General features: G+C 43.0%; 1 protein-coding gene across 3 annotated transcripts in view; it reads right to left on the reverse strand.

Annotated features, from left to right (window-relative positions):
• Window positions 1–27,409, reverse strand: part of sntb1 (syntrophin, basic 1) — an 89,731-nt gene that overhangs the window by 10,243 nt on the left and 52,079 nt on the right. For all 3 annotated transcript variants that reach the window (XM_042346900.1, XM_042346899.1, XM_042346901.1), the window contains exons 4-7: window positions 17,397–17,622; window positions 11,723–11,930; window positions 5,859–6,001; window positions 573–769 (exon numbers count right to left, since the gene is read on the reverse strand). In XM_042346900.1, coding sequence (XP_042202834.1) covers window positions 573–769; window positions 5,859–6,001; window positions 11,723–11,930; window positions 17,397–17,622 — 774 coding nt within the window. The remainder of the gene's footprint in view (window positions 1–572; window positions 770–5,858; window positions 6,002–11,722; window positions 11,931–17,396; window positions 17,623–27,409) is intronic.

The following is a 27,409-nucleotide window of genomic DNA, read 5'->3' on the forward strand; positions in this document are numbered from 1 at the left end:
GCTTTGGATGCTGGATGCTGAGCAGGAATCGTCTAGACAAAGCACTCTCTATATCGCAGGCACTTTGCTGGTGGTCTCACAGCAGCTAGAGAGTTTCACGTCTTGGCACTTCCCTTTCTCTCCAACCTGCTTACTCTCCACTCTATCACCCGTCGCCTCCACAGGCTCTGTTTCAGAACTCTCAACCTCAATCCCTCTGTCTTGTCCACTCCTTCCCTATTTTCGGATCATGTTTGAATACCTTCCCCTTCGACCGCTAAATAAATGCAAGTTGTTGTTCCTGCTCCTACCACATTGTCTACCAACTGGATGCCATATACACCCACCACTGGACGGTCAGAGTCAGATATGTACCCACTACTGGACAGAAAGTATTCTGTGAAGCACTTTGGGACGTCTAGAAGATGTGAAAAGCGCTATATCAAATGCAAGGATTATTATTATTAAATGAGTACTTTGAAAGGTAATGATGAGCGCTAAGAATGGGATAACAGACTCAGCAGCCAAATGAATTTCACCTTGCGGTGGTCACCACTGTCAAGCTTCAATCTTTCACTCTAATGGATACTCACTAGTTGTAATTTCTTTAATTAGTTCTGCTGCTTTGTGGCAGCCCTGCACGATCTGCCGTGTCCAGCTGGACAGGCTGGAGTTGCTCTCCACGCGGAAGAGATGCGTTTCGATGCCTTGCCGTGTCCCGGTGCGAGTGGCAAAGGATAGCTCCATACCCAGCTGTGGTGATGCCTTTCCTGCACCAGAATGAACCAACCTGCAGAAAACACACACTTGAGTAAATGAAAGCTCATGATTGGAGCAACATGATTTATTGAATTGAATCAATTTTACCCTTTGGAGAGTGCTTGGTGGAGCTTTTGCCTAAATGGAGCCTGCGGTTCACAATTCTCCCTTTCAGCGCCTTGGGACGTCCTCCTGACGTGAAAGGCGCTTTATAAATGGAATCTTGTTGTTGTTGTAAACTGCTGTGAACAAGCCTTTTATCAGCACACTTGCAACACGGGGTGGATGTGGTAGTCACCCTCTCCAATCTGATTTCCTACCCACTAGTGCTCCTTTCTGGATCCTTGGGGCACAGAATAGAACTGAGTGCTGTGGCCCCAGTATCACCACACTGCCTGAGACCTCATATTTCGGGATCAGTCTCAAGATAGCAGTGAATGGCGCTACATCAAATGCAAGGATTATTATTTATTATTACAAAGTCAGTCCAAGCACTGTTCCCTGCAAATACTGGGTTGACTATTGCTACTTTTAAATCTACCACTGCACGGATCTCAGTATTTCAGTCCATCTGGCAGAATACCTACTTAATTCAAGTTTTCAGAACAACCCCAATTTGGATTGATATAGCGTTCTTCACGTGGCTCAAAGCGCTGACATTGTTCTCCTGCAGCCATTATCCCCAGGACATCTCCAGCAGTGGTATGTTCAACATTGTGATAATCACACACCCTTCTTTTTTGTTGGGAGGGGTAACATTTGGGCCTTTTTATACGAATGAAACCAATGTATTTGTCAAGAGCTTTTCAATCAAATCTCCCTTAAACATGTTGCAAGCTCTCAGTGACACATTCCTTGCATGAAGGCGAAATGTATAAATGCAAGTTGTTGTTAGGTAAGATGCAGAGGAGATGGTATTTACTACAGCTTCATGAACTGTAGTGATTGGGTTAAGGCTCTGTATTGACCTCACTCTTGTTCTCAACGGGGAGAAAAAGCAAGTCACTTCCTTGGGCTGGATCAGAATTTAAAGGAATTTTAAACATATTGTTCTATTTACAGATCTTTATCACAACAGTTTTTTCAATACGCACATAATATAAATGACAGATGTGAAGTTCACGACATCTGAAAGCTCCAGGCTGACTGGTATTTAAGACAAGTGTACTTTTGTTTAACACTGCAAGCTCGGCAACAGAAGAGCCTCACATTGAAAGAATGAAAGTTTGTGTCTCACTTGTAATTGATTTGACTTGGCAAATTCATATTAGCACACGGAGCAGAATTCCAAACAGCTGAGAGATTGTGCTGTTCGGCTTCAATAATCTAGCAATAACATGACTCATTATTAGCACTGTCATTTTGTCATGGGAATATTTTATTAACTTAATAGCTCAGTCACAGCATAATTCTCCCAATTACACAGTCTGTCGTGGAACCTGTTTACAAGTAGAAATTTCTGCTCTCTGTGTTGCACAGTGACCTCCATTACACACCCCGGGGGAGAAATCCTGCACACAACCCATTTATCAACTTCATGTTATGCCAGTTTATATGGGTCTCTGGAATACAGTAACTCTCATGTCATCATTGCTCATTCACTTATTTACTTAACAGTGAGATTAAATCTTCCTTCCTCTTTACTCTCTTGTTCTTTCTTAGGTGCGAGTGCAGATTCACTCCCACTCCTCCTACAATGGTGTTCTGTAACCATTTAACGTGGGGGTGGGGGAGAGGGGGTAGAGGAAAGACTTTCCTCTTTCTGTGATAAGTACCTTCCCATTGACAGTGGAGGACAATAACTCAACACATGAATTACCTTGGATCCTATCACTTCACCACTCTGAAGTTGTCCAGTTCCTTACTGTTACACTTTCCTTACCCCCCCCCCCACCGTCCCCCTACCCATCCCACTTTCTTCCCTCTTCATTCCTGCTGATTCTTACTAGGTATGGATCCGCAGTACCTTGCAGTTACTCACCAGTGGCCACCTGTCATTCGTGAGCCAAGGCAGTGATTGTCGGCAGGCTATGCTTCCGCAAGCTGATAATTACTGAACCCAATTCTATTCTCAAGATATCCAGACACATGCATTTTCTCTGAGCGGGTCACTGCATTAATGATCAGGTTTGGGAACTTTGTCTGATTTTCCCTCGAATTCTGGAGCATGGAGGTCAATAGTAGTATTGCTACTGCTGCATGAAATATTGATCTTTATCTGTATGGTAATCACCTGTTTATCTGTATGGTAATCACCTATGGTAATCTCAAGTAATCATCTGTTGCATTAATGTTATTAGAATGAACATAGTCTATACTGTCTGCAATAGCAGCCAGCAATTACCTGGGAATTATCACTTAATAAACATACCATGACCAATAATCTGCATGAGATGTTAAACATGTCTGCCTGTTCAGTTGCATATTAAAGTTCTCACATTTAAAAAGAAAAGGGAGTTTCTCCCAGTGTCCTGACCATCAATCCAAATACAATTGGTCCTTCACCTCATGGCTGTTGGTGGAACATTACTGTGGACAAACTAGCTGCCTCATTTGCCTTCCAATACACAGTCACAACACTTTACATTAAATCCCGTGGTGTGTTTGAGAATCCTCCCACTGTAAAAGGCACTTATTATGCTTGCATTGTAACAATAATCCTTGCATTTTGATATAGCTATCGCCTTTCACGTTGGGAGGAGTCTCAAAAAACATCACAAGATTTGACATTAAAATGTGATTTTTTAGGCACCGGGTCTGGGTGTTAAACTTTGTTAAGAAGAACTACATTGAAGACTAATCTCTGTATATTCTTGACAGAAAATCCACTCTGAAAGAAGACCATCTGTCCTTTGGGTAACTTGAAACTTGGTGTTTAGCTGTACAGTGTTCAGCTGTGTCTGAGAGAAAATCCAAACAGAAAAGAAGAACATCCTGAAAAGAGGACGTGCAAACAAACCTCTGGAAATACACAATAAGCGAGGGGTAAAATTTGTACAATTCCTACACATGTTCTTAAACTTTTTTTATATAAGAAACACATATAGGAAGATCAGCAGATGGCGCCCCAATGCAGGTAAGTTTGTTCCAAAAGCAGTGTGTTAAATACAGAGGGCGCAAGGTGGAAAGACTGAAGCAGGGAGTCTCATCTGAAGAATAACGCATCCGACAAAACAGCATCTCCGCAACACTGCATTGGAGGACGCCTACTGTCCATTTGATGGGATACATATGACATATATTGCAAAATGTAAACCACGTTATCTTTAAACCTGTTCCCTACATTTCAGCGGAAGGGGTTTCAGACCAATGGCGAGTCACTCACGAGGCAGCAATGTGCAGCTGCTGAGATCAGGGTCATAGCTGGGTCATGGGAGAAACTAACCTGACAATGATCAACCTTCAATTAAGCCCTGGCAGGATAACCTTTCAGAGGAATTAGTGCAGAAAAATCAGATTGTCCTGGCATGGCCAGAGCTGTACCTATTATCGTGGGGCCAACTCTCTCCTATTTCTTCTCCATCCTCTCCCCTCATCGCCCAAAACAGAGAAGGTATTTGTTGCTACTTTCCCACTGGGACTTTTCCCAGTCTTTTGGAGCCACAATAGCAGGTGTTCGTAGCCAGCAGTCAATACAGAGATTATTACAGACTCAAAGGTTAGTTATTCCCTCCCCAAAGTTGAACTACAAATCTAACAATTCAAGGCCATTGAGTTGATTAGCTCAGTCAAATGTGAAATAATTCATTGTTTATTATCTTATTTGGACTCATTCCTAGAATTCCATCTGCAACTATGGCTATTTTCAACTGTCCGCAGCTACTGAAAGTTTCATGGTTGTTTCTGAAATGGGGAGGGCTTGTTGGCATTGCAGTGTATGAGTTTCCTAGATAAAATTCAGGTGCTTTTACCAATGTTCCATCTTGTTTTCAATCCAGTTTGCACTACACAGCGAATGAGGAATCCACTCATTCTGTGCAATGAGGCAAATATTCACTGTTACTGCCTGTAAACCAGTTAAGGAATGACTGATGGGTGAGGGAGAGATGATCCAAGCAAATATATTGGTATAGCTTTAATGTGACTTTCATGCAGGCGTAAAGTATACTTAACAGTACAAAACAGGGTGCCTAATACCCTCACGCTTTTATTGGCAATAAAATTATTTAAACCCCCCAAGAAATTCATTTCAGTTGTTTGTGCTGGACTGTGGATAATGACTGAGTGCACAATGTGCAGTTCACGGGTAACATAATTTCTCTGATTTATGATTCAAATAAATCATTTGTCACCACATTTCAGGGGGTCTTAAATCTGAGGCAAATTGTAAATCTGCAGTTTCCAATATAAAGAGAACAGTGGAGTGCAGGGAATGCAACAGGGATTAAGGAGAGAAAACGTCTGAGCAGACTAAAGGATCATAGGCTGTGCAATGAAATCTGACAGAAAAACGCATCTGAATAAAAATTAAGTTTATACTTTGATTGCACCGAGACAGCAGAACAAGAGGACACAGGTCTATATTTGTAAAGGACAATTTCAGGACAGATACCAGGAAGTCTTTGTTTACCCAGAGGATAAACCACTGAGTCCTGTAGCTCAGTGGTTAGAGCACTCCCTTTGCAAGTGAGAGACCTGAGTTCAATTCCAGGCAGGGTGAAACCTTGGGCAAGTTTCCTTACTCCACACGCCTAATAATAATCCCTCCAAAACCAAAAACAACAATAAATTGGTCATTTTCAATCTACAACTGTTTGTGGGACATTGCTGTGCCCAATTGGCTGCCGCGTTCGCCCACAAATATACAGTCAATTCACTTTACAGTGTGTTCTGTGAAGCGCTTTGGGACGTCCTCTCGACGTGAAAAGCGCTACATCAAATGCAAGGATTATTATTATTATTATTATTATAATTAATGACTAGAAAAGGTTGCCTGGAAGGATGGCTGAGACTAGGACACTGGACTCGTTTTAAAAAACTCAATGCTGTGGTGGGAGGACTTCAGGGTTCTGGAAGGATGAGATCAAATGTGCCAAAAGAACTTCTTTATCCGCATCTATCTTGGGATCAGGTGGTAAACTGAAGCGACCATTTTTAAAGCATTTAGTCCCTTCTCTTACCTGGTGGCCAGCAGTGGATAGGTGTGGGCTGGGCTGAACCATGCTTCCTTCATGCGAGGCATGCTGTGATAAATTAGCATGTCCTTCTCAGTGAGAACGATCAGAGTAGGCTTCAACGACTGCCGTACATTCTCTCCTGTTGTCTGCATCGGACAAGAGAGAAACCAAGAGCATTTACGATGAGAGAAAAAGGAAGAAAGAGCAATGAATGCTTGAACTCTAAATAAAAAGTGCTAGAAATAAACCAGCAAGTTAATCATTGTTTTACTGCAAAAGAAACTTAACTTAAATAACTAGGAATGGACAGGACTGGAAAAGAGCACTGTGGTCCATCCAGATAGTCTCCAAGTTAAAATCAATGTAGGAATATTCCTGTTCCACTCTATCTTCCATACATCGCATTTAATTTAACAACAACAACAAAATTACATTACTATAGTGCCTTTCACGGTGGGAGGACATCCCAAGGCAGTGGTCAGTCAGTGTTTCGGACCCGAACTGGGGTTCGGGACTGGGGAGGGCAGATGGAAGCGGGGTGATCAAAAGCACGTATCGAAGAGGAGTGTCTTGAGATGGATCTTGAAGGTGACAATGGAGGGGGCGAGGCGGAGGGACTGTGGGATGGAGTTCCACAGAATGGGGGCAGAGTGGCAGAAGGCCCGCCCGCCTATGGTGGGTCGGGCGAGGCGGGGGATGTGAAGCAGGCTGGAGCCCATCGAGCGGAGGGAGTGGGCAGGATGGTAGGGGGTTAGGAGATCGCAGAGGTAGAGGGGAGCAAGGCCATGGAGGGCTCTGAAGGTGAGGACCAGGATCCTGAACCGTATCCACAAATTTAACCACAAACAACACTTTCATTTCCCCACTCACCCACCTAATGCACATATTCACACTGGGGTCTAAAACATTGCAATTTCTAGTGATATTTCTTAATAAGAAACCCAAGTCATGTATCAAATGCAAACATTATTATTAATGGATGGCAGGGTGTTCTTGAAGCCATTTCTATGGAGAGCAACTGAGGGGCTTCTTGAAACCTTGGTGGCATCCCAGGCTTTGTTTCAGCAGCAATTAGAGATGTATCCTTAATTTAATTCCTTTGTGTATCGCCCACAGCTCACCCCTCCTATTTTGAGTCACTTGTAGAACAATCACTGTTACATGTTAGAGAATCTCCAGTCCTCTCTGGGATTTCAATTTGAAGTTTCCTCTAATATAAGGGTCAATTTCTCGGCAAAACAGACAAAACCAGCCTGCGCTTCCATTCAAGAGCAAACACCATGTGAAAATAGTTTTCTAATCGAATCAGCAGCTTCCTCTAATACCGCTGAAGAGATAAGAAGCTCTTTGTTTCTGCTCATAATCATTTTTTAATGCTGAATTTCTGTCAGATTGTGGGAAAACAATCATATACAGTTGGGCTCCTGTTGTTTGGTTGCCAGATATCACCAAAATAAATCGAATGGTGGTTTGTGAACATACACTTTTTTTGTTCAGCCATGTGGAAACGCATATCATCATGCTTAAAGTGTCCAATCCACACTGAGAGTTGTACATATATATGCAACCTTCACATGGAAATTTCCTTATGGCTGGTATGTAATGCGTACTCTCTACCATCCATCATGCTTACCCAATTCTGGAGAGTATCAGGCACAGGATGGCAAGAGCCATGACTTGGGGACCTCAGAGTGTGAGTGGGATACTGCTGGAATCTAACCAGCTAAAAACAATCTTACCATTAAGAGCACTGTCTGGCAAGCTTCCCACTGCTTGTCCAGCTAGAACTACCCTACCCATTAGAACCTTGCTTGCAGGCTTAACAGGAGACGAGTGGGAAGAATCCCCGCCCCCAGTGCAAAAATGTCTTTCCATCATCGCAATCCTTAAGCAACAATGTCAAAATATCTATGCAAGCACAGAGGGTTAGTTTCCTTTGACACTGTGCTTCTTGACTATGGGGTCATATCTCCTCCATTCAGAGGGGACGTCCTCCCAACTCCTTTTATGAGAGGATGTCCCAGACCATGAAAGGAACTATACAAATGTCATTTATTGTTGTTGTTGTAACAGGAAGTCTGACTAGCTGAAACTTAAGAGACATGAAAGAGATTTCACATTGCTAGTCAGCTCCAGAGACAAACACATAGTTTAAAGTGATATCACAAATTCCTCGATGACAAATCATCTTCAATTATTCAAATTTTCAAATACAATCAATTGTAATTCAAGTAGGCCTGGATGTCACGAGGAGTGGGCGGATTGCAGAATTCAACACAAATGTAACAGGTTTTTGAGAGTAATCCACTCACTGCTACCTACATACATGATAAATTGCTAGAAAAAACACAGATTCAGATCGTTTGTTGACACCTTATAATGTCAAATTCTATCACAGTTGGACAGAGCACACTGCAACACATAACAATGTGCCATTTGTAAGTGCCATTCATACAGAGAATGACATTGGTCCAACAATGGACAATGAAAATTCCCTCTCTCCTACCCCCAGCCTTGGCACAAACTATTTTTGTCCTACAAGTGGTGTTCCAATGCTGCAGATTTACTAAACAAAAGTTGGTTTCCTGTCATTTGCTTAGCCGAAGATCTTCTCAAGAACAGCCTTAGGGGGTGTCATGCCTGTAAATATTCAAGATGGTGACTCACAGGAGATGCACACTATTCACAGGGACACACATCATTAATGCACAAACACATACACCATTCATAAAGTGACGTACACCATTCATACAATGACATACACCATTCATACACAAACACATACTCCATTCATACAGACATGCATCTTTCATTACAGGTGATTCAAATTTGAAAAGTGGACATTTCTCTTCAGACAGAGAATATTCTTTCTGGCATGTACTGTAATAAAAACATCACAGAAATGTAACTGAACTTCAGTCTGAAGAGGAATAAGATGCTTCTACTAATGTTTTTGCTTGCAGTAATGTCCATTGATACTGCTGCAGTACTTCACTATTTGCAAATGTACACAGACTGCAGCTTTCAATATAAATATTTATTTTTGACTCCACCATAAACTTCATCCAGAAGCCTTGCTTATACAATACATTCAGATATAAAGTACAGATCCATTGCTGACCCGGAAACAAAATTTTATCAAAAGCATCGGTTATTGCACTCCATGAATCAGAAAAAAAAACTTTGCTTCATTCAAACGCAGCATTGGAAAGTGTTGTGAGTTTATTACTTCTATTACAAATTTTATGGAGGAAGTGAGGCATTTGTTAAATAGCCTTAGAACCAAAATGTAAACTTGAATGTAATCCAATGTTCCTCATATCTATAGATTACAGTGTAGGAAATTATTTATCTTTAAGTTTAACGGACTCCGTTCCCTTCTCTCATCATCAACAACGGAGATGTGTCCTGAAGAGAGAGTTCACTGCAGCAAAGCACTCGGAAATAATGCCAAGGGTTTTTACCACCACTTTGGCTCTCAAATACCCCCAAAGTTGCATTTCATCCACTCAATGTGGGTTGTAAAATTTCTGATTCGGGAGCTACGTTAAATCGATAGATTGCAGGTGGGTAATTCTAATGCAAAACACATAAACAGGAAGGAAACTTTTCAGCATTTTTCACAGCATGGATCTAGCCTGTCACAGCAAAGCTACCACTGAGTTTTTAACACCATGCGTGAACTTTTTTTTCTAAGGAAAAATATGTTTTTAAAAACAATTTTTAGAAAGTCTTAAAAGAAAAATGACATTTTAGTAAATCAGGAAAAGTTCTGTTGAGCAGATGTCTCAGTCTGTACAGCAGACTCTACAATAGAAAATCAATAAGCAAAGTCATTCAGTAACATAGGGGCATGGGGAACGGTGATCATCTATGCATCGCATCAATCCTACCGTTAAAGGAAGAGTCAATACCATGCTCCTAAAGTTACTTAGAGCATCTTTCTTTTGACATAATCGATTATTTCAGAACTCTGCAGCTCGTATACTGTCCTGCACCAGGCTTCGGGACCACATCACTCCCACCCTCGCTCGCCTCCACTGGCTCCCCATCCCCCAGAAGATCGATTTCAAGATCCTCATCCTCACCTACAAGGCCATTCACTGCCTTGCTCCCTCCTACCTCTCCGACCTACTATCCCCCTACATACTTGCCCGTACCCTCCGTTCCTCTGGCTCCGGTCTGCTCCACATCCCCCGCCTCAACCGCCCTACCATCGGTGGCCGGGCCTTCAGCCTCTCAGCCCCGAGGCTCTGGAACTCCATCCCCAGTGCCTTCGCCGCCTCCTCCCTTTCCTCCTTCAAGGCCGGTCTCAAGACCTTTCTCTTTGACCGTGCCTTCAGCTCCCCTCTTGACTCTCTACCCCCTCCTCGCTCCTTCCCTTCCCTCCCCTCACCCTGACCATTTCCCCCCTGCTCGGGTCCTGACCCAACTGTACAGCGCCTTGGGACGTCCTCCCGACGTGAAAGGAGCTCTATAAATGGAATCTTGTTGTTGTTGTTGTATTAACTGCCGAGAAAAAAAAAATGCATTTTGGTTTTCTTAAGATATCTCATTATTGGATTCTTGGAGGTACAATTTTATAAAGTGGAAATAAAAGCAGAAGAATAAGTGGCTATGCACATTCAAGAGTCTTTTCACTAAAGGAAACTACCCTCCACGCCAGGGAATAGTGATACCATGGTGATACATAGTACCAATGTGGGGGGGGGCATTATTTACAGTGATTCATTAAACAATTTTCAAGTCTGGAATCCTGCAATGCTCAATTGTATCCCATGACAACTCACTAGTCTTTGCAGGGAGGCTGAACTTGGCCTATTTTCTGCCTCTCTGGCCCTAATTTGACTTCACAGAAGTCAGTAATAAGGTCAGTGTCCGAGCCTTGCTAAATAGGTGCTACTTTTAACTAGTAGCCTGGGGCAGCATGGGTGGCACTAATTGAACTATATCAAAGAAGGCGAGTCTACAAAGGGGTTTAATGACATCCTTAACAACAGGTTTGGGAATAAATACACCCTTGTTTTTGGGAGAATGGTTTCTCTCTTAGATGTTTCAAAGGGGTCTTTGTTTTTAATTTAGCGAGAGTCCGATTTCTTCATTCATAGTCATTAGAGCCTTTTTTTAAATCTTTTGATATCTTCATTTTCAAAAAAAATAATTTTTAGGCAAAGAAGCATCAAATCCAGGTTCTCCTTGTCACAGGACTTTCCCAATCTTTCCAATCACCCCTTGCATGGATCGGGATAATTCGTCCCACTCAGCTCCCGTTAACCCTGCAAGCCAAAGCCCTAAAGGGCCAGTTGGCTCAGGCTGGACAAGCAGCTGGAAAGCTTGCCAAAGAGTGTTTTCAAAGGCAAGCTTTCCAGTTTTAGCTGGTTAGACTCCAGCAGTACCCCAAAGCACACTCTGGGATCCCCAAGCCTTGGCTATTGCCAACCTGCGCCTATTCCTCTAAAATTAGGTAACCAGGATGCATCCCTCCAGGGAGAGAATGCACATTTCAATAAATATTTTGGAAATGTCCGTGTATAAGTTGGATGCATTGAACTTAGTTTGGTTTGGATACTCATAAGCATGGTTATGTATTTCCGCATGTGTCAGACACTCGACTGACCAAAAATAACAATAAATAAAGGGCAAATGTCAACAAACCAGGGAAAGTTATCCAGGAGCCTGCATTGTGGAGAGGGCAGAGTGCTACAAAACAAACTAGCAGCTGTTGTATAAACAGGATGTTAGGCAGGAAGTTATTCACTACTGCTATCTCATTTTACTGGTCATTATTTTCACAGTCTAATTACTGCCAACCATGTGCAATTTCTCCCAACCCCACAGCAAATAATAAAATTTTCATTCAGTCTTACCTTTTCTGCAAGCCAACCTATATGTCGAATCTCTCGACTCCCGGCTAACCCTGTTCTTCCCAGTTGCTCTTTGACCTCTGCAATCACCTTAGGGGTAAGGTTGTTGGTGTTGGCCTGAACAGTGTTAAACCAGGCCTGGGCCATTGTTGGATCTTTACACCGTAGGACGACCGTGTGCTTACAGTCAGGGGAATGTAGTTCAAACTGTCTGAAAGAAAGAACAATTACAAAGTCAAGTACAAATTTCCATTCAATTCAAAGATGTGTTCTGCATCCGAGTTAATGGCCATATCTTTTGTTTCTAATTTAACGAGGGCCTGATCTCTTCAGTCCTAGCTCTTCATTCATTGTAACGCTATCTCCATATTTGTGTGCGTACATCTCTCTTTCTAACCATATAAATATATCTTTTTGAGGTCGAAACTACTATTATAACTGTTGATAGGTAAAGTCAGATTATAACAGATGGTACCTCATGTTGAATAGTAATCAACAGACCTCACCACGTATGAAATAGCAACGTACTATACTGTGCAGTAAATAATAACTAGCAGATTGTCCCACACATTAATTAGACATCATTGGCTGATGTACCAGGCAAGAACTTTTCCCTCTTGGACTCTGGCTAGAATCCAGGTGAAATTTCAGATTGTAAGGGTCCTGTGTTAAATTGCTTAAGCGCACAGTACAAAACTGCTCATAAATGAGCAGTCAAAAATTATTTTTATTCATTACTTCTCAACCATCCATGAGTATCAAAAGATGCCAACATTTAGAAAGTAACTATATCAATTTCAGTCAGGCATGTCTCATTGTATGTATCACTTAACACTCAATAATAGGCATTGTTTGAAGTACAATGGAACCTCTTCTAATTGTCCTCATTTATCTGCTTTCCTTGTTATTCAGCAAAATCACAACAGTAGGAAGAGCAGTTGTAGGATATTCAGATTGTAATTGATGATGTGGACACTGTAAGAGCTGGAGATGCCGAAACTTGCTACTGTCATTTGTTTGATGTTTGATTGATGTCAGATGGAAGATGTCAGGTTCGACCTAGGCGTCAGGTTCGACTCCCAATTATCCTTCTTCCCCCACATCCGGACCCTCACTAGTACCGTCTTCTTTCATCTCCGATGCATCGCCCGCCTCCGCCAATACCTCTGTCCGAAAGCCGCTGAAACTCTAGTCCATGCCTTTGTCACCTCTCGGCTGGACTAGTCTAACGCCCTCCTCGCCGGTCTCCCATCCACTACCATCCATAAAATCCAGATCATTCAAAACTCTGCCACCTGCATTCTCACTCGCACCAAACTCCGCTCCCCGATTATCCCAGTCCTCGCCAGACCGCACTGGCTCCCTGTCCCAGAGAGGATTGATTTCAAGATCCTCACCATTGTATTCAAATCCCTCCACTCCTCTGCACGCTCCTACCTCTCTGACCTCTCTCCTCAAAACAGTACCCATTGTCTTCGTTCCTCCGTGTCTGGCCTCCTCCTCGTCCCCCAAGTCTTCCGCTCCACTCTCGGTTGCCGTGCCTTCAGCCACTATGCCCCGAGGCTCTGGAATTCCCTATCTCACTCCCTTCACCTCGCTCCCTCTCTTCCTATTTTCAAGTCTCTGCTGAAGACCTTTCTCTTCCACCGCGTCTTTCGTCACCTTCCTCCCCATCCCCCTGGCTCGGCTCCGGGATCCGATACTGTAAAACGCTCTGAGACTCCGTCCAGCGTGGAGGGTGCTATATAAATCCAAGTTGTTGTTGTTGGAAGCACTCTTGCTTCTGAGTCAGAAGTTTGTGGGTTCAAGCCCCATATCGGGACTTTGAGTTTTAGTCTAGGCTGGCATTCTAGTACAATGCTGGGGGAGTACTGAATTTGTTGGATGTGCCAACCTGCAGATGATTCATTAAAATAAGATCTTATCTACCTCTTCAGATAGACGTTAAGGATTCAATGTTACACTCTCTGACTTCCACATGTATGCAGGACACCCAACTCTGTCTCTCTGCCTCCACCCTCGACTCTAGGACCACTGCTTTCCTGACAGAATGTTTGTCAGACATCAAGTCCTGGATGAGAGCTAACTTTCTCCAGTTGAACGTCAGCAAGACCCTCCTGTTTGGCTCCCATCAGTACCTCCACATCTCAGGCACTGTCACTATCCAGGGATGTACACTCCACCTCACTGAGCCAGTCCGGAACCTTGGCATCTGGTTTGACTCCTTTCTAACCCACATCTGTCCCATGATCCGCTTTGCTTTCCCCCACCTCCTCAAAATTGCCTGGCTCTGCCACTGTTTCTCCCCTCAGGCCGCCGATATCCTCATCCACGCATTTATTACATATAGACTTGACGACTCCAACTCCTTGTTTGTCAGCCTTCCCAACTCTTCATTCCACAAGCTGCAGATCATTCAGAACTGTGCAACTCACATCCTCTCCCGCACCAGGCTCCATGACCCTAACAACCCACCCTCGCCCACCTCCCTATCCCCCAGAAGATATAGTTCAAAATCCTCATCCTCGCCTTTAAAGCCCTCCTGGCCTTGCTCCTTCTGACCTCTGTGACCTGCTAACCTCATATTAACCTGTCCACTCCCTCCGCTCAGAAGGCTCTGACCTGCTCCACGTCCCTTGCCCGGCCCACCCCACCATCGGTGGTCAGATCTTCAGCCTCTCTGCCCACACTCCATCCAACAGTCCCTTCGCCTTGCTCTCTCCCTTACCTCAATCAAGGCATGTCCCAAGTCCCAGCTTTTCAACCGCACCTTCGGCCACCCTCCTACCTGTACCCTCCCTGCCATCCACCCCTCCTGATCCCCACTCCTTGATCGGGTCCCAATCCCTGACAGTCCAGCACCTTAGGACATCCTCCCGACGTGAAAGGCGCTATACGAACGTAATTTGTTGTTGTCATTATAGGACATTCCTGAGCGCAAATTGGCTGCTGCAGTCCTACAAATACATAGTCACTACACTTTCCATTAAATAAACTCCATGAAGCACTTTGGAACATTTCAAAGTGATAAGGCGATATATCAAATGCAAGGATTATTAACAACATCTAACAAGGTCTTGTCTAATAGCTGAAACAGCATGTACCCAACACTTATTGATTCTTCCCACTAGGTGGTGAGGATTTGAACAAGCAAATCATTTGCAAACACTTTGACAATAGAGGCAAACGTATAATCAGATATGCAAAGCCAGCGAGTACTGCAATCACAGCACAAGTATTTTAAAATCTGGGTCTTGAGCATAAATGGTGCAATTTCCACAGTTAAAGAAATCAGAGGAATTTGTTGGTGAATCCAAAATGAGAGGGCATACATCTAAAATAGTTAATGGTAGATCTTATAAGGAGTTCAGGGGGAAACTTTCACACAGAGGTTGGTGAGAATGTGGAACTCACTGCTGGAAGCTGTGGTTGAAGCAAACAGCAAACCAATGTGTTTAATGGGTCCGACATCGAGTCCTGGACGAGAGACAACTTTCTTCAGCTCAACGTGCGAAAAACCGAGGCCCTCCTGATTGGTTCGCGTCAGCGCCTCCGCACCTCAGGCGCCGACACCATCAGCATCCAAGGCTGCACTCTCCACCTCTCAAAGCCGGTCAGGAACCTCGGCGTTTTGTTCGACCCTGAGCTGTCCTTTCTCCCTCACATCCGCACCACAACTGGCACCGCCTTCCATCACCTCCGGAACATCGCCAGACTACGCCATTACCTCACCCCTCACGCTGCTGAAACCCTGGTTCACGCCTTTGTCACCTCAAGGCTGGACTATGGGAACTCTCTCCTCGCCGGCCTTCCCGCCACCTCCCTCCACAAGCTGCAGGTCATTCAGAACTCTGCAGCTCGTGTACTGTCCCGCACCAGGCTTCGGGACCACATCACTCCCACCCTCGCTCGCCTCCACTGGCTCCCCATCCCCCAGAGGATCGAATTCAAGATCCTCATCCTCACCTACAAGGCCATTCACGGCCTCGCTCCCTCCTACCTCTCCAACCTACTATCCCCCTACCTACCTGCCCGTACCCTCCGTTCCTCCGGCTCCGGTCTGCTCCACGTCCCCCGCCCCAACCGCCCTACCATTGGTGGTCGGGCCTTCAGCCTCTCAGCCCCGAGGCTCTGGAACTCTATCCCCCAGTGCCTTCGCCGCCTCCTCCCTTTCCTCCTTCAAGGCCGGTCTCAAGACCTTTCTCTTTGACCGAGCCTTCAGCTCCCCTCTCGACTCTCTTCCCCCTTCTCGCTCCCTCCCATCCCTCCCCTCACCCTGACCATTTCCCCCCTCCTCGCTCCCTCCCCTCCCCTCACCCTGACCATTTCCCCCCTGCTCGGGTCATGACCCAACTGTGCAGCGCCTTGGGACGTCCTCCTGACGTGAAAGGCGCTTTATAAATGGAATCTTGTTGTTGTTGTTGTTAAGAGAAAACATGAGAAAGCGTATAGAGGGATACTGGAGAGGGAAATAAGAAGGATAGGGGCTTGTGTGGAATATAAACACTGGCATGGACTAAATGGGTTAAATGGCCTGTTTCCATGCCATATCACTCTATGTAACTCTATGTTGAACTGACACCTTCCCTGTTTGTATGGATCAGTTATTCAAAGTTATTCAAATGCCTGGAGCTATAGTGGGACCTATTGTCTCTATACTTCCCACATCAGTTTTAAAGTAATGGAAGCCTGAGTTATTGTCACATCTCCTGTCTCAGCTCACTCAATCCAGTTGTAGTCTTAACTCACTCAATACCTGAATACACATTTTACCCACAAAATACACAAGAATATACAGATTATCCTTTGAAGCGCTTTGAGACGTCTTGATGATGTGATAAGAAGTATATCAAATGCAGTGATCATTATTATTATAGCTCTGCTTGCCACAGCCTGATTCCATTCTTCACAGTTATTCCTAAGTTGTGTTGCACTTCAACACAGACTCCATTGATATCTCCCAGGGAAACACTGTCTCTGAACCTCCGTGCTCTATGACCATTATGGAGCACAGTGCAAGTTGACAGGTTTTCTTAATGGGATTCCTATTAAGGAAATGCAGAAAAAACTATTATGTTAGTTATAGTCAGCCAGGAAAGTCCCCAAAAGCCAGTTGTGCAAAAGCACCTCTTAAAGTAGCACTCAGCCTTACTGACGACTTTGGTCTATTTTATGAGGTCTGTCATTTTTATATGAAACATATTTTATATCAATGATTTTGAACCTTCACTGTGTGATGTCACAAACCAGGACTATTTATTCCCCAGACTGCCATTATTAGCTGTTTCGAACCATAAGGCACAATGAGAGGCATCACACAGTGATACTGAACATACTTTTACGTGGCAATTCACATGAATGCACTTCCCCTTTAAACAGCTGAAATACTGACTGTGCCATCTATCTTAAAAAGTACTGAAAAGTGAAACTGTCTCTATTTTATCGCTGAGCTTAACAGAAGGACACTCTAATCTCTCCTCCTTGGCACTGTTTTTGTGCTTAATCAGCTTCCCCATACTTGAGCCGGGAGCTTTATCTGGTCTATTGTTGTCCTAGTTGATGGAGGCTCTGTTTTATCAGTCAGTGAAAATGCTTCCGAAGTATGAACCGACCTGAATGTTCCACTACTGATAATTTGCAGTTCTACAACGAAGACTGAGCACCATGAAGAGTTTACCTGTTCTCTGGGTCAGGGGTGTACAGACTTCGGGTGACATAGCACATTTTCAATGGGATGCTTTTCCGGTCTTTATAATCCAGGTGTAATGAGAAGGGAGGGGGTGAGGGAGATTCCGTGGGGACGAAGCCGAGCCGGGGGGATTCTGGAGGAAGCGTTTCCCATCCAAGTTCCAAAACAGGAGAGTTCTTCTTTATGTACGGCGTTGCTTCCCTCATATACTTCACTAAAACAAAGGAAACGTACATTTAGGTGAAGCCATGACTCTCAGGGAAATCTGATACATAATAACAATATAATACTTACTATAGCCCCTTACCATGTTGTTGAGATGACTCAAAGCGCTTCAGAAAATATATCGTAAAGCAGGTTGTCTGTGTATTTTGTGGGCGAAATGCTGCAGCCAATTGTACACAGCAATTGCCCGAAACATTTGTCAGAGGTGCTATCATTTGACTATTCAAGTGGACATTAAAAATTCCATGGTACTTTTTGAAAGGAAAAAGGAGTTTCTCCTGGTGTCCTGGCCAACAATCTCCAGATAAAATTGGCTACACACTCCATGGCTCTTTGTGGGACATTGCTGTGCAAAAGTTGGCTACCGTGTACACCTCTCCACACTGCAGTAAATCCTGTGAAGCACTTTGAGATGTTTTGACAACACAATAAGGCACAATATCAAATGCAATAATTATTATTATTTTACACAATATTATAGATTTATCAAGAAATGACAACAAAATATTAGATTGCTGCGGACTCCTTTTGTCTTTCACACGCTTCACAACATTGTACAAGTACATTTTGAAAAGCCAATAATGTTACAACTGAGAGACACTGACTCTCTAAAGGCCCCAAAATTCGACCTCATTTTAGCCTGTAAGGCCATTTTGTCTTAAAATTTAAGGTTTGTGCAGACTTGTGAAAAACACTCTTCATTTCAGTTTGAATTTGGAAGCTAGTTCTTTTTTTTCCAAGGAAAAAACAAGTTTTCCACATTTCTGAGCAATCTTAAATTTAAAGCAAATTAGTCTTACAAGCTAAGACTCGGTAGAATTTCAGGCCTTGCGTATTAGGATTTAAGGTGGGTGGAAGAAGGAAAGAGTTATTCTCTCCTCGTTGAATGCAGGGAAGGTCAGGGGGTTGTAACTGCATTCTACATGTTTGTTGTGTAGTCCTGATTGACCACCTATTCTCATGGGATCATCAGTCTCTGTAGGATCGAGTCTCAGGTAAGGCTCTCAACAGAGATCGGGAATGCACCACATGATCAATTGTTCCCTTCAGTAGGGACAGGTTTTAACACACAGCTCTGGCAGGTCCACTGGACTGGGTATTTCTCGCCTTCTCAGTGATAAATCACAAGTTAATTGTTTTGAAAGTTATCTTAACTTCCTGCTTTCCCCACAACAGAAGCCAAGTTACGAGCAAGCCTGAACAAAGGAAACCAGACGCTACCAGATCACGGTGTGAGAGAACAGAAGACAACCCAAGATATATCAATTTATACATATAATTCCGCCATCCACACGTTACTGTTTTCTGTAGGCATATGCAACATTTTTAAACAACCTATATTTGACAGTACATTTGTAGGACTTTCATGCTGTCTTTGCTTTTTCTAATTGTATTTCACAGCCAATCCAATCCTATTTCTTTATCCAGAGGGTAATCAACAACTGGAACAGGTTGCCAGGAAGGGGTGGTTGAGGCCAGGACACTGGAATCATTGTAAAAGCACCTTTATGCTGTGATGGGAAAATGGTAGGGTGGACATTCTGGAGGGTTGAGATCAAATGAGCCTAAGGGCCTTCTTCATCCAAAATAATCTTGTGATACATTGGAATGTGAATCATTTGGATAGGATGTGAAGACAATTTATTGATGTTACCTTCAGTTCTGAATTAAATGGTGGCTGATGACTGTCCAGTTTGACAGTGCACCAAACTCTTTGGTAGTAACAAAGTGCTGTATAAACAATCTCATATGTTTTCGTAACTTGTCCCATGGGTCATTTGCAACCACCTCCCCTTCCCAGTGGCTCCTGGTGTATCTGGACCTCAGTCGTGGTCTGCCCATCTGTGGGATGTTTGCAAGAGCTGAGATTCAGCTGTGGTCCATCTCCTCCTCCACTCCCAGGGACAGAAAATATGGGAATCATTAGGAAACAAGCTTTCCCACTATTGTATGATGTGACCTTCAGTTGTAATGGAACTATTGCTGCTTAGGATGTCACAAAACTCCTAAGAGTAGCTCTCACGGTAAGGGATTGGTTCTCAACCTGGGGCAATGTCTCTTAACAAAATAGTTCACAGGTAATACTGTCAGGCAGCATTTACTTTATCTTGTGGTCTGTCTGGCGAGGGACATCACTGAATACAAGAAAAACATTGTAACAAATCCTCTATCTGGTGTCTACAAATCACAATCATGTGTTGCAGACTGGGACATAGAATGCAACCTCTGCAAAATGGAAGATGCAGTTAACACAACATCTTGCAGTGCTCCAGTGTCGCGTTTTAGACTCCATTGTTTCTTTAAAAGGACAATTTGGTGCCAGTTGAAGTAATAATAATAATCCTTGCATTTGATATAGCGCTTTTTCACATGATGCCTTTGCAACGACTCAGCATTGGCGTGAGAATACCAGACCCCTTTACCCTATTGTGCAAGCCCGAACTCAAAGGTACAGTAACAAATATTCATGGGAAATCTTTCACTGAACATTTCTCCAGCTTGTGACAAAAAGAAAAACAAGTGAATGACGTTCATTCAACAAAGACCCCCATCTTTGCACATAGAGGAATTCTGTCTGAAACGGATATTTCCATGTGGTATGTGACTGAAGCCCTTCCAGCTCTCGCTCCATTCATCACCAGCAATGTCCTGCCTGCTCACTGAGTGCTGAAGCTGATCTGTATCAGTTTTCAGTCAAACTGGCCAAGCTTTTGAATCAGGTCAGCATGCGGTTTGATAGAGACAATCACTGATAGAAAGTGACGGGAAAGAAAGAGGGGGTGCAGCCAAAGCAGTACTCACATGGGATGGGGGTGGATGTGTCTGGGGAGCGGAGGGGTAGAAACAATGGTTCATCATGGATACAACTGAAATTGGATGTGCAAGGTTTGGAGTAACTGCCACTGAAAACCTGAGCCACAAGACAGCAGTCACAACTAACAGGGAGCTCTAGTTCCAGAGTCTTGTAGGAAGAATAATTCTTTTGTGATGATGACCTCAAAACCTTTCACATCCTGATAGTGTAGAAACACACACAAACCTTTTGAGTGACCCTGTATTACTAGAATGTTCCATATGTTTTTTTTAAAAAAGGTCTCCCTTATGGACGTCATTGGTGTTTCTGGATAAGGGCCAAACTAGTCAAGTTTAGAATGTTCCAAAGTCATTACAAAGCACTGCAACTGTTGGCAGGTTTTGTGCAGTTTATAACCGGCCCATGATTATAATAATATAATATAATAATATGATTCTTCACTTGTTGTGTAGCTGGAGGGGCCTTTACCTTCATTTTCCATGGGGCAAAAGTACAAATAACACCATTGTTTCTCAGAGTCTATGAAGAAAAGCTAATCTTTTCTTCCTCCCTCAGTGAGTTCACTATCTCCAGACTGATGAAGGCAGTCACAAGCTGCCTCTGTGACTGGTTGCCAGCTTTCTCTTTGTTCCCACGGTTTCCCATTAAAACGCTGCAGAGCAGTCAGCCGAACGATGTCAATGAATTTGTCTGCATAAGGTTGGCATATGCTGAAGGGACAAACACAAGGGGGTTTGGGGGCTGTTTTAAATCGGAAAAAAGTGGTGAAACATGTTGTTAATTGCGTGTGGGTGGTGGGCGAAGGGGATGGGGGAAGTGTTAGAGGATCAGTTGATAAAGAGAGATATTAAAGTGGTCTGGGTAAGCCCAGGGAAGTGGAACTAACAACAACAGCACCTTTCACATGGGGAGGATGTCCTAATGGATGGACAGCGTACAGCATTTCAGACCCAAGCTGGGATCAGGAAAGGAGAACGGAGGGGAAGGGAAGGGGGTTGACCGATGGCATGGTCGAAGAAGAGGGTCTTGAGGCGGGACTTGAAGGAGGCTAAGGAGGGGGCGAGGCAGAGTGATAGGGGGATGGAATTCCAGAGGTTGGGGGCAGAGTGGCTGAAGGCCGCGACCCCATCTCCCCCACTCTCGCCCGACTCCATTGACTCCCTATCCTTCAGAGGATCGAGTTCAAGATCCTGGTCCTCACCTACAAAGCCTTCTGTGGCCTCGCCCGACCCTACCTCTGCGACCTCCTAACTCCCTACCAAACTGCCTGCTCCCTCCGCTCAGCCGGCTCTGGCCTGCTCCACGTCCCCCAACCCACCCGCCCCACCATTGGCGGGAGAGCCTTCAGCCACTCTGCCCCAACCTCTGGAATTCCATCCCCCAATCACTCCACTTCGCCCCCTCCTTAGCCTCCTTCAAGTCCCGCCTCAATACCCTCCTCTTCGACGTGAAAGGCGCTATACAAATGTAATCTTGTTGTTGTTGTACAGGCCCATGTGTACTTGTCCGAATGTGTTTATGAACAGGTGTGTGTGTGTGCGTGCGTGAGCATGTCTGTTTGTACTTTACACCCCTCCTCTCATGATCAATATCCAACCCAGTGCCCTTCAAATAAGTGAAGGGCACTAAATGCAAGATGTTATTGTTGTTGTTTGTGTAAATCTACGAGTTCATGTGTGTTTGAATGTGTGTGTGTGTGTGAGAGATAAGACATGGCGCAGCTGTACATTTCATTGTGGCTCCCCAGACAGCAATTCAACAGCCGCAAATAGTTCCAAAAGCAGCTGCAAGCAGTCTGGGATGATTCTACGCAGAGAGATGGGGCAGGCAGGACACGATTTGGCACCAGCTTGAAGAGGCTGTGATTCAAATACACGGCACACATTCCCCTGCTCTCAACCACTCCTTGAACTAGTATTTTTGCTCCTATTTTAGCTATTGCGTCTTTTTTCCTTCCTCCTCTATATTTATGTTCTACCTTACTCTGGCTGGTGTCACACCTTACCTTCCAGCCCCTTCCATCATTACCAATCTCTCCTCTTTCCATGAGAAATCTGCAGTTAGAGGAGCTTGTGAGAAAAACTAAATCTCTCTAACCAACTGATTATCCCCAACTCCCTATCAACCTGACTCAGTTAGTAGCACTCTTGCCTCTGAGTCAGAAGTTTGTGGGTTCAAACCCTACATTGGTATTTGACGTCACAGTGCATGCTGAAACTCCAGTGCAGCACTGGGGAGCTGTGTCACATGTGCTATTCTTCAGTTGAGACATTAAACCGAGGTCCTGTCTGCCTATAAAGTGGATGTTAAGGATCCCATTACATTATTCGAAAAGAGAATGGAAAACATTACTGTATACAAAATTGGCTGCTACGTTTCTGTACTTTCTGGAATGCCACATTAATAGAGTCAATTTGGACCCAGATGGAATATAAGATGGGTTTTAAAATAATACAGCATGTTACAGTATTTTAAAATCAAAAGTGGTCAAATCGCTGTCTAAAATAAATACCCAGCTTGTAACAGCAGTGATTTTGGTAGTCTAACAGAGTATTGGTTTCCAAACAACAACAACAACAAAATTACATTTGTAAAGCGCCTTTTTACATCAGGAGGACATCCCACAACTCACACTCAGAAGAGAATTAGCTAAAGCTTTAAAATGTTCTCAAAGACAATAGCCAAGTTCTTTGACACATTGAATTGGATATGTCCTTTCAAGCTTCCATTGAACTTGAAACTTGAAACAATGATTTGTTAAAATCATCGATCTTTTGCCAACTGTTGTCAGGCTTCAAAAATGGTTTATGTGGAAATGCCAGGGGTGGTGGGGGCTGAAGGAGAACAAAGAAGCAGAAAGGAGAGAGATTTGCCTTCCTAATTGTTTTGTTTGTTTCTTTACTGTAGAAAAAAGTACCGTTTTGCTAAACAAAACAGATTGTTGGTAAAACCACCCATTCTTTCTATTACTCTTAATTCTTTTACTTACTACTTTTAAACACTGTACGTACATATCTATACATATAAATTTATAAGACTCATATAGCATTTGGCATTAAAAGCTTCTTGTTAATTGGAAAAGGAGCCGGTACAATTGATGATATGTTTCCACCCTTATTTTGTAGTGACTGAAGAGTGATTTTGCGACATTTTATTGTTGACCCACGTTAGTCTGGGCCTGATTGGTTGAGCTAATATAATACAAAATCGGTGCATGCCGCATAATTCATTTGGAAGGAGCAAGGCTGCATGCAACTGAAATGTTTAGTAATCAAGAAAGGGACTACTGAGATCATTCGATAGAGATAAGCCAGTCAATTGGAAATTTGTGGCTGAATTGCCTCCATCTGTTCCTCTGTTACAATAAGTGGTGTCCCTCTTTAAGCGAGGCAAGCAAAGATAGGCAAAGCTATTGTTCTAATTTTAACTGGCATATTGATCAAGATCAATATGTTATGACTGCACAAACCATTTCTGATTCACCTTTCCAGTCTTCACTACATCTGTTGCAATCTCTGCAATCAATGATACTATCAGTGTCAATGGAGCTCCGCAGTCTAAACTAACTCACATTAATCAAAACTGATTCAATGACTGGTGAGCAATAGTTCCTGGAAAAGATCTTCACTGTGAATAACGAAATCTAAAATGTGTTACTTGCAGTCGTGAAAGTCAGAATAAAACAGCAATGTTCTACCATATAAAGAAAACTAGACTCTGAACTATTTAATATGAGCTCATAATATAGGTTGCTACTCTACTGTACCACTAGAAGAGTATTTGGAGATGGCGACTTTCAGGTGACATGTTAAAATAACTTTGTGTTTCCGAGTTTTCAGGTGGATTTCAAAGATTCCATACCACCAACTGAAAAGAGAATTTCTTCTAATGTTCTGGCAAACAATCCAGCAGGTTAATTAACCATTCACTGGGATCTTACTTACGCCAATGACATTTGCCTACAGATAATCACTATGATTGACAGAAACTTTTGAGATGTTTTGATGGGATAAGCTGCTATAAAAATGCACTGTCTTCTGCTTCCTAGTTTCACGACTGGACCTTGGCTTAATCTAAGGATAGCACCCCAAGCAATGAAGTGGTCAATGCATTTGAATTTCCCACCCTAGAGTTTCAGACAAGCTCAAATTCCCCTTTGTGGGACTTGAACTCAACTTTCTGACCCAAAGGTGAGATGCTGCCAATTGAGCAAAGCTGGCACACAAACAACATGGGGAGAATTCTTCAATAAGTTAGAAAATGTATCCACATTGGTAGTCGGCTGGTTTTGATTATCTGTCAGTGGGTAAATTTCCCGACTTTGTGTTGGAATAAGCGAGCTCAATGGACCAAATGATCTTCTTAGGTTCTTCAGTGAGAATCTCCATGACACAAGCAGAGTCTGTCTGTTATTAGCATTATCCTCATCCTTGATCTAAAGCTGTTCTGGTGGGCACACTTCTGAGCTTAGTGGTTTGTGAAAACATTAACCACTGCCTGATACTAAACTGGACAACTCCTAAACCCAAAGAGAGAAGAACAAGACATTTCTGAGGACAAGCAAGGAATTAAGGATCTTGCACATCTTTGGGCAAGACTATTAATTTACAATGTTCCTTTTACTTATACAATCCCAGATCACATGCTTACAGGGTTTTAAATATTAATTTACATCCCTACACGCCACATGACTGTTAACAAGGGCTGTTATCTTGCACCATTTTACCATTGTGCTGATTTGCTGGTTTAAATGTCACTTTCCTTCACATTCAAAATTTGGTTTGATTCATATTCTTATACTGATCTGTATTGTATTTAAGTGAGAGCAACACTAATGTGTGTATATTGCTCCTTCACTCTCTTCATTCCTTCATTTATAGCCTGGAGAACAGTCATTTCCTCTCACACCGTGGCAGCTTTTCAATAATATAATCGTGAGCTCTTTATTCGCACCACATCTGCTATTAAGTTCTGAATTAATGCGCAGGATTTTATTTATATTTATTTATATTCCGGGAATGCTTTCTATTTTTGTCTAGTTTTACTGTGTAACCACACACATATACACATGGTGGTGCAAAGGGCAATTTAAACCAAAATAACTTGCATTTTTATAGCGTTAATCGCACAGGGTAGGGTATCGAAGCGCTTAAGGGCAGACACCAGGAGGAATTTCTTCACCCAGACTGGAACATATTGCCAGAAAGGGTATTTGAAGCCAGAACACTGGACTCATTTAAAAAAAAAGGCTTTATGATGTAATGGGAGGACAGAGGGTGGGTGTTATGGAGAATAAAGTGAAACATTTTACTCCAAAAGAAGACAAATATTGGACTTCTGTGTGAATGCATAAAGAAATTAAGAAGGAAAAGCCATAGCAGACGTGACTTACGGCCATGTACAGAGAACACCAAGAGAAGGTTTTATTGAGATTATCAGCAAGACACTAAATAACAGGGAGGGTGGGGAAGGCACTCTGGGCACAGGAGGAAGAAGGGTGGCATGTTCCACAGCAAAAATGTGACAAGTTGCTGGAGAATTTGTATGTGAAGCCAGTGGAAGACTCTGTCTTAAAAGAGAAAGTCGGCTAATACAGTCCAGTTTGTAGATTGATATTGTATACTGTAGTGTGTTGTGCATACAGTTTACAGTTTCTCTTTAACTTTCCCCAACTCAGCAGTTAGTGGAAAAAAACAACTAGCTCACTGATCTGCATTTTAAATCTGAAGGGTAGCGTCACTTCCTGAGGCTCAGTGCACTTTCACACCTCAGTAGGTTAACTATGATCATATCAGCACATCTCTTATATGTGAGCATTGTTCATAAGCAAATTGGAACAAATTGTGAAATCCTGGGGCCATTTTGTCAGTATCTAGTTGTTCATCTGATAAGGCTCTGTGTTGACTATTAGAGCCTGTAGATTTTAAACTTCATTTCAAATGCAGCATTTCATAACAGATTCAATATGATAGTTTGCCCACAATGCACAGTCACATCACTTTACAGCATATCTTGAGAAGCGCTTTGAGATGTTCTCTTGACTTGAAAGGTGCTATGCCAAATGTATTATAATTACCACCAGTGAAAAATATGACACCGAATGTCGCATTTTTCCACCCATTCCGACCATTGGAATGTGTTAACCCTTAGGGTGCTGAATACATAGATCCAAGCAAAATGCACTGATTAACCTAATATTGCAGGAGGCAGACCAAATTGTTATACAGTGTGATGACTTTTTAATCTTGCAGGACACTTGAAATGGATTTGGTTCTTTTGCACTATTCAGACTGACACTACAACCCAGCCTGCATTTGCATTGTGGTTAATCCAAATGCAACGTAATTCAAATGAATTGTCAAACAGTATCTCTCTGGAAAATTATGTTATGGGGATTCCCTGGAAAAGTTGGATTTTAAGCAAGCTGTAGATTAGAGAACACAAAAATAAATCCCTCAAAACCAGGACTGTCTTTGGTTTGTGAGAGAGTATGGCTTCACTTACTGGAAATTCAACACAAGACCTAAGTGCACAGGCCATAACAAGAGCAAGGCCATCTCTGCTCTTTCATTGCATTATATCCAGCAGTTCATTCTGAGCACTGAAGGATAGAATTTATTATATGTTTACACAGCACTCATCCGAAATGTGTTACAATGACTTGGGTGTGGATATGTGGCAGGAAGCTGTATTTTGTTTTATTTTTAAATTTCTAAACAAGAGTTTTTTTTGATTAGTTCAGGCGTATTCCCATTGGAATATTTTCTGATCCTAACATCTGTATTACAACTAGTCCAGGCTTGTTCACAAGGCAGTTGCTGGCTGGCTGTACAGTTTGACAAGATGGTAAAGAAAACACAGTTACTGGAAATAATCAGCAATATTGTATCACTTTGTTTCAGAGATGATACCACTTACCCCATCATACAGGGAGGTAGATAAAAGAAATAAACAAATTTGC

This window comes from Callorhinchus milii, unplaced genomic scaffold, assembly GCF_018977255.1.
Source record: "Callorhinchus milii isolate IMCB2004 unplaced genomic scaffold, IMCB_Cmil_1.0 Scaffold2, whole genome shotgun sequence".
NCBI classification, from domain to species: Eukaryota; Metazoa; Chordata; class Chondrichthyes; order Chimaeriformes; family Callorhinchidae; genus Callorhinchus; species Callorhinchus milii.